This window comes from Aquarana catesbeiana, linkage group LG03 (assembly GCF_042186555.1).
Source record: "Aquarana catesbeiana isolate 2022-GZ linkage group LG03, ASM4218655v1, whole genome shotgun sequence".
Classification (NCBI taxonomy): domain Eukaryota; kingdom Metazoa; phylum Chordata; class Amphibia; order Anura; family Ranidae; genus Aquarana; species Aquarana catesbeiana.
Genome location: NC_133326.1, coordinates 434,884,363 through 434,892,834, shown reverse-complemented (window position 1 = coordinate 434,892,834; position 8,472 = coordinate 434,884,363). Strand labels below are relative to the sequence as shown.

The 8,472-nt window shown below is 43.2% G+C and overlaps 1 protein-coding gene across 1 annotated transcript; it reads left to right on the top strand.

The window, feature by feature from the left end:
- Positions 1-519: 519 nt before the first annotated feature.
- Positions 520-2,311, top strand: LOC141133976 (general transcription factor II-I repeat domain-containing protein 2-like). The gene is made up of 2 exons (XM_073623575.1): positions 520-1,408; positions 1,497-2,311. Exons 1-2 carry the CDS (start codon positions 520-522, stop codon positions 2,309-2,311), a joined length of 1,704 nt encoding a protein of 567 aa, XP_073479676.1.
- Positions 2,312-8,472: the final 6,161 nt, after the last annotated feature.

Below are 8,472 nucleotides of genomic sequence, written 5' to 3'. Positions count from 1 at the left end.
TTTGGGGTGCTGTGGTTAGGGTGGTCCACTGTGGGGTGCCTTAGATATGATGGACTGATTTGGAGTGTTGAGATAGAATGGGCCACAAGCTGGTCTAGGTAGGAGGAGGGTGGGACTTTTATCACAGCGCACCTGAATTTTTCAATGTGAGCCGTGACACAGCAGCAGGAGATGCCCAATGTGCACACACACTGACTGGTGAGACATTGTTTGGCACAGTAAGGCTGAGAGGGGGGGCTTTCAATGATGGTGAGGGGGGGCTTGCACTGATGGTGAGGCGGGCACTGATTTGGCTGTGCTGGCGGGCACTGATTGGGCTGTGCTAGCGGGCACTGATTGGGCTGCGTTGGTGAGCATTGATGGACACTGATCAGACTGCATTGATTGTCTCTGTGTGGGCAAAGTTATTGCTGGTATATTGTTTTTGTAGCGCTATATATATATATATATATATATATATATATATATATATATATATGTATTTTACTAATAGCAATTTGGAATCCCTAGGAAAGAATGATGTCAAGAAAAAGAAAAATTGACTCGGAGTGTAGGATATTCAAAGAACAGTGGACTTATGATTACTTTTTCATGCGGTACAAGGAAAGAGCTGTGTGTCTCATATGCCAGAATGTAGTGGCTGTGTTCAAAGAATACAATTTGCGTCGACACTATCAAACTCATCATAAAGATAAATATGATTGTTTGGTCGGAGAAGTGAGAAAAGATAAAATATTAAAACTGAAAAATACATTGACAACTCAGCAAAATACTTTTGTGAAGCAGAAGCAGCTAAATATTTCATCACTGCGAGCAAGTTTTCAAGTTGCCAAGCTAATAGCGTGCACTGGCAGACCATTCGTGGAGGGAGAATTTGTAAAAGAATGTCTTCTTTCTGTTGCCAAAGAGATGTGTCCAGAGAAGACCGATTTATTTAGTACAGTGAGTCTTTCAGGACCTACAATTACACGAAGGATTGAAGAAATGGGAGACAATTTGCATCAGCATTTGCAAAACTCTGCAAAAAAACTTTCCTATTTTTCCTTGGCACTCGACGAAAGCAATGATGTTTGTGATTCTGCACAACTTCTAATTTTTATTCGTGGGACAAATGACTATTTCGAAGTCACAGAAGAGCTTGCTGCACTGCAAACCATGAAAGGAACAACTACAGGAGAAGACATCTATGAGAAGGTTTGCCAAACTGTGAATGGTTTGGAGCTGGACTGGGCTAAACTAGCAAGTGTGACAACTGATGGTGCTCCTAGCATGGTGGGGTCTAAGAAAGGAGTAATTGCTCGCATTAACCAAGAGATGGACAAACATAACCATTCTCATCCAATAGCCATACATTGCCTCATCCACCAACAAGCGCTGTGTAGTAAATCATTGAAGTGGGAAAATTGTGGTATCTTGTGTTAACTTCATTAGAGCTCATGCACTAAACCACAGACAATTTCAGGAATTTCTGTCTGAGCTAAATGTTGCCTATGAAGATCTTCTGTACCACACAGAAGTCCGTTGGCTGAGTCGAGGGAGAGTTTTGAAACGTTTCTATGACTTACTTCCACAGATTACAGCTTTTCTGCTTTCAAAAAACAAAGAAGTACCAGAGCTCAATGATGCAGAATGGAAATGGCACCTTGCCTTTCTGACAGATGTAACAGAGCTACTCAATAGTTTCAATGTGCAACTTCAAGGAAAGGGGAAGCTCATCTGTGATATGCAATCACATGTGAAAGCATTTGAAGTAAAATTAGGCCTCCTCATCAAACAAGTGAAGGAGGAAAACTTCTGCCATCTCCCCACAACTCAAAACTTGTTAGCGGAAAAACCATTGGTTGCATTCCCAAACAAAACATGTGTGGATTCACTGGAAAAGTTGCAAAAGGAGTTCCAATGTAGATTTAAAGATCTTCATCTCCATGAACAGGACATACAACTTTTTCGTAACCCATTTTCTATTGACATTGAAAATGTGGATACAATTTACCAAATGGAACTGGCTGAACTGCAGACTTGTGACTCTCTGAAAGACGCATTCAAGACAAGCAGCCTTCCTAATTTTTATGCATCTCTCCCCTCTGAGACATATCCTATTCTCAGGAACCATGCGCTCAAAATGGCAACCATCTTTGGCAGCACTTATGTCTGTGAACAGACTTTTTCCAGAATGAAACACCTGAAATCTCCAACCAGATCTAGACTAACTGATGCACACTTGCATCACTTGTTACGACTAGCAGTGACAAATATGGAACCGGACATTGACCATCTCATTAGCCAAAAGCAGGCCCATAGTTCCCATTGAATCGAATACTGGTAAGTGTTGATTTAACTTTACTTTTTCTTCATTTTAAATATTGCATTTGTTCCCGTTTTGTTTTTTCACTTCAAAATACAATATGTGCAGTGTGCATAGGTATTTGTTCATAGTTTTTTTTTTTTTAAACTATAGTCCGGCCCTCCAACAGTCTGAGGGATAGTGAACCGGCCCCCTGTTTAAAAAGTTTGAGGACCCCTGGTCTAGAGGAGAGGAGAGAGGAGTGAGGGAGGGTGGGTAGGGGTCGGGGAAAAGGGGGTTGTGGATAATAAAATGAAATAAAAAAGGGGACTAGAAATGTGTATATCATTATTATGAGGGAGGGAAAGAAGGGAAAGGTGTTATGAAATAATTTATCGATATACAAAAGGGGGTAAATTGGAATGTTACAGGATATTTAAAAATGTTAAAAGATAGTACTGATAATGGGAAGGTGACCATACAATTGGACAAGGTCACATGTAAGCCAGGCAGTGAGTATATATTAATGTAAAAATATTTAGACGACCAAATATGACACAGAAATTTGTTGAATAGCTGAAAAAGATGCAGAAAAACTATCTTAACCACTTCAGCCCCTGACCATTTGGTTGGCAAAAGACCAGAGCACTTTTTGCTATTCGGCACTGCGTCGCTTTAACTGACAATTGCGCGATCGTGTGACGTAGCTCCCAAACAAAATTGACGTCCTTTTTTCCCCACAAATAGAGCTTTCTTTTGGTGGTATTTGATCACCTCTGCGTTTTTTTTATTTTTTGCGCTATAAACAAAAAAATAGCGACAATATTGGAAAAACGCCGTTATTTTTTACTTTTTGCTATAATAAATATCCCCCAAAAATATATAAAAAAACAATTTTTTTCCTCAGTTTAGGCCGGTACGTTTTCTTACATACTATTATACTATAATATTTTTGGTTAAAAAAAATCGCAATAAGCGTCTATTGATTGGTTTTTGGCATCTTTATTAATTTTTTTTTTTTTACTAGTAATGGCGGCGATCAGCGATTTTTATCATGAATACGACATTATGGCGGACAGATCAGACACTGGAGCTATTTTGGGACCATTCACATTTATACAGCGATCAGTGCGATTAAAAATGCATTAATTACTGTGTAAATGTGACTGGCAGTGAAGGGGTTAACCACTAGGGGGCACCGTAGGGGTTAAGTGTGTCCTAGGGAGTGAGCCTAACTGTGGGGGGATGGGCTACGTGTGACACGACACTGATCACCGCTCCCGATTACAGGGAGCTGTGATCAGTGTCCTGTCACTAGGCAGAACGGGGAAATGCTTGTTTATTTACATCAGCATTTCTTCCTCTCCGTGAGACGATCATCGGTATCCCTGCAGACATTGAGTCTGCGGGACCCGTGATCACACTCACGGAGGTCGCGGCGGGCGCGTGCCGCCGGCGGCATGAGCGCGCCAGCAAGCCGCTTCTTTAAGGGCAACGTTCAGGTATGTTAATATGCCTGTATGTGCCCTTCTGCTGACGTGTATGTATATATATATGAGCCGGTCGGCAAACGGTTAAAGAAAAAAATCATCTAAATGTGATTTATAGATAATATTATATAACTGTTATATGTATGAATGGACAACTGAAAAATAAAGGACTATGAACTGACTAAAAAAGTATTACCGATGATATAACTATATTATGGTACTAACTTCTAATTCCTTGTTTGGCACGAGGGTATCAGGGGTATATATCCAGAACATTTCACGTTCACATAATTACGAGAAACACTCAGCTTCGGATAAGTTTTTGGGTATGGCTTCAATAACCCACACCTGCAAATCTGTTGTGGACTTGTTACGATGTTCCAAAAAGTGTCATGGTACACTATGTTGGTCACAACATTCCTCCACAAAGCGACAGTGTTTACCAAAGCGTTGTCTCAGTGGACGGATGGTACGGCCAACATATAAAAGCTTGCAGGGATGTGGGACAATAGACAACATAATCAGTAGAGCAGTTGTAAAAATTGTCTAAATTGTATATCTTGTTTTTGTGCTTAAAGCTTTTTTGCCCATGTCTCACAAAGTTGCAAGTCTTGCATAAGAACATATGGTATCTATACATCCCTTTAAGGGGAAATAGGCATAATGGATTGTCTTCTTTGGGACAGTTGAGTTTGCTGGGCGCTATTTTGTTTTTTTATGTAGGGGCCCTCCTATAAGTAACCTTAGGTTTATCACAGAGAGTGGTGTTAAGGTAGGGGTCTTGTTTTAGGATTGTCAGAAACCATGAACCAGACTGAGACAGAAGTACAGTAAAATCACACTTGTTTATTAATAAAAATAAAAAAGGTAAATAGAGTAAGCATATCCAGAGTCCAGTAACCGGATCGGGTAGTCAGCCAAGCCAGAGTTCAGTAACCAGATCGGGTAATCAGCCAAGCCAGAGTTCAGTAACCAGATCGGGTAATCAGCCAGGCCAGAAGTCAGGGATCCAAGTAGAGGAACAGCAAGCAGGATAAGGCGCCAGAAGGGATGTCAGCAAAGCCAGTCTTTACATAGGAACGCAGGAGATGGTTTCTTGTGATGTGACCAAGGTGAAGGCAGGAATGAAGTGAGCTGGAGATCTTTAAGTAGGGGGGGACTGACGAGCAGATCCACAACAGCTGGTTAACTGTGGAGAGAGATGAGAGCTGGCAATTATCCGACAGCTGAGCAGCCAGCTCAGAGAAGGAAGGGCTGAGCTAACCCTGACAGTACCCCCCTCCTCAATGACCCCTCCCCCTCGGAGGACCACCGGGCTTGAGGGGAAAATGTCTATGGAAATCACGGAGGAGGGCAGGAGCATGTATGTCCGAGGATGAGACCCAGGAGCGTTCCTCCAGACCGTACCCCTTCCAATGCACAAAGTACTGTATGCGCCCGCGGAACCTACGGGAGTCAACAATGCATTGTACCTCATACTCCTCATTGTTCTCAACCTGTATAGGGTGAGGACGTGGCACTGAGGTGGTAAAGCAGTTGCAGACCAATGGTTTCAATAAGGAGACATGAAACACATTTGAGATGCACTTACTAGGAGGAAGGTCCAACGCGTAAGCCACTGGGTTAATCCTGCGAAGGATACAGAAAGGCCCAATAAACCAAGGGACAAACTTCAGTGAGGGAACATGAAGTCGGATGTTGCGAGATGACAGCCAGACCCTGTCCCCAACCTGGTAGGAAGGCACAGGTATGTGTCTGCGGTCAGCATGGAGTCTGTACCTATCATTAGCATGACGCAAAGCCTCCTGGACTTGTGCCCAAGTGGAACGAAGACCACAGAGATGCTCCTCTAGCGCAGGAATACTCTGCGGAACAAACAAGTCGGGCAACATGGAAGGTTGGAAACCATAATTCGTCATAAACGGAGACAATCGGGAACCAGAATTCAAGGCACTGTTGTGAGCAAACTCTGCCCATGGTAATAGGTCTGACCAGTTGTTGTGATGGTAAGAAATATAGCAACGTAGGAATTGTGCCAAGGACTGATTGGCTCGTTCTGCAGCCCCATTAGACTGCGGGTATTAAGCAGAGGAGAAAGTAAGCTGAATTCCCAGCTGTGCACAAAAGGCTCGCCAGAACCGGGACACAAACTGACTACCCCTGTCCGAGACAATCACCTTGGGTAGCCCATGTAAGCGAAAGATCTCCCGAGCAAAAACAGAAGCCAGTTCCTTAGAAGTGGGCAACTTCTTAAGTGGAATACGATGACACGTCTTTGAGAACCGGTCAACCACCATAAGGATAACTGTGTTGCCTTGGGAGTTGGGTAAGTCCACAATGAAATCCATAGACAGGGCCAACTACCTTTTTTTCGTAAACTACTGCACACCGTGTCCCCTGACCTAGGAGGAGTTGTTCTCTTTGGAGGAGACTCCAATGTGGCCCTAGACTCTATATTCGACAAAACCAGGAGGCCCTCATCGGCTCCACGACACTTCCCTAAAGTTGGATCTAAATTAGCCAAAATGTTATATTATCACAACTTGATCGACGTCTGGAGAGAGTTAATCCCATCCAGGAAAGATTACACATTCTTTTCCCATGTCCACAATACCTACTCCAGAATAGACCACTTTTTCACAAACTCCACAAGTGTTCCTCTTTTTCGGGCCATTAAAATAGGGGAAGTGACTTGGTCAGATCACTCCTTGCTTTGGACCACGTGTGACTCTCTACGAGACACTAGAGGTCCAGCTCCCTGGAGAATAAATGATTCTCTTCTGAGCAACCCTTCCGTCTGTTTTGATGTGGAGCAGCACCTTAAGGAATATTTTTCATTGAACGATTCGGAAGATACTTCCCCTGTGACCAACTGGGCTGCTCACAAGGCCACAATTAGAGGATATCTCATACAAATAGCGTCCCGAATTAAGAAACACTCTATCTCAATACAGGAAAAAGAACGGGAATTAAATGATCTATTGTCCCAGCACAAACAGTGCCCTGACCTAGACTTGAGAGACAAAATAGATTCCATTAAGGTTGGAATTAAACCTTTGCTTGACAACTAAAGTGGAAAAAAGCCTTAGATGGACCCAGGCTTCCTTCTATACGTTGAAGGATAAACCTGGTACTATGCTGGCTCGCAGACTAACGCCTAGGACCCGTCGGACGGTACCCCCAAAACTCAGCCTAAAGGAAACTTGACACAGAACCCGCAAATCATCACAAAATTGTTCCACTCCTACTATACTTCTTTATACTCTACACAGGAGGCCCCCCTCCCGGAGCCCTGGATGACTTTTTTAAAAACGTGGCCCTACCATCTTTCTCAGATTCTCATCGTGAGGTCTTGGAAGGAGACATCACCGTAACAGAAATATTGGCTGCAATAAAACAGGCTAATGCGTCCAGGACTCTGGGGCCGGATGGCTTCTCAGCCTCTTATTATAAGAAATTTGCTCCACTATTGGCACCTCATCTACTAAAATTCTTTAATGCCCTTCGTGACGGGGAGCAACTTGATACAGATTCTAATAGAGCTCACATCAGTCTGATCCCCAAGCCAGACAAGGATCATAGTGAAGTGGCAAACTATTGCCCGATATCACTGATCAATAGCGACCTGAAGCTACTCACAAAAATCTATGCAAACCGATTTAATACATTTCTGGCGCAATATATCCATATAGACCAAGAGGGATTTGTCACGGGGGGGCAAGCTGCTGACCAGATCCGACGGGCCACTGATCTGATTTCTATTTTACGCTCTAATTGGGATGGGATGGGTGCTAGGCGAGGAATGCTTTTGTCATTGGACCTTCACAAGGCCTTTGACTCCATTTCCTGGCCCTTCCTCTTCCATACATTGAGACAGGGGAACTGCGGACCTAAATTCATGAGCCTTATTGGCACATTATACTCTAATCCTTCGACCAACATTCTTGCATATGGACACAAGTCTGATCTTATACAGATAAAGAAAGGAACCAGGCAGGGATGCCCTCTCTCGCCTCTCCTTTTTGTTCTGGCGATCAAATCACTGGCAGCGGCAATCCGTGCCAACCCCAACATTCATGGGGTACCTAGCGGCGGTAGAACACATAAATGTGCTTTTTTCGCCGACGACTTGTTAATATTTGTAACAGATCCGATTACAACTCTACCTAATTTATTTGCTACACTCTCTAGATTTAAAACTGTCTCTGGTCTACGGGTTAACCAATCTAAATCTGAAGCGTTGGACATAAACCTTCCTGGACCGGTACGTGATGCAATACAACAGTCGTTTCCCTTTAAATGGTGCACACAGGCACTCCCTTATCTGGGAATTAAACTTACTAAGGATGTCTCTACATTGTTTCAGGTTAATTATACCCCACTTTTTAAGTCCACTGAACAAGAACTAAAGAACTGGCAGTCACATGATCTTTCCTGGATGGGTAGAATAGCAGCCATAAAGATGACGGTACTCCCCCGAATCCTTTACTATTTCCGATCATTACCGATCCCGATACCATTTGCATTCCTTAAAAAACTTCAGACGCTAATATATAAATACATTTGGAGTGGTAGGGGATGCAGAGTAGCTCACTCCACTCTCTCTATATTTCCAAAGGGAAGGGAGGACTGGGAGTTCCCCACTTCGTGAAATATTATAGGGCGGCCCAACTGGTACAACTTTACCAAATTTTTTCT

Coding starts and splice junctions, on each gene's coding strand:
- LOC141133976 (XM_073623575.1), top strand. CDS start 520: ATGTCAAGAAAAAGAAAAATTGACTCGGAGTGTAGGATATTCAAAGAA. Junction 1,409..1,496: donor ATTGAAGTGGGAAAATTGTG/GTATCTTGTGTT, acceptor TTGCCTATGAAG/ATCTTCTGTACCACACAGAA.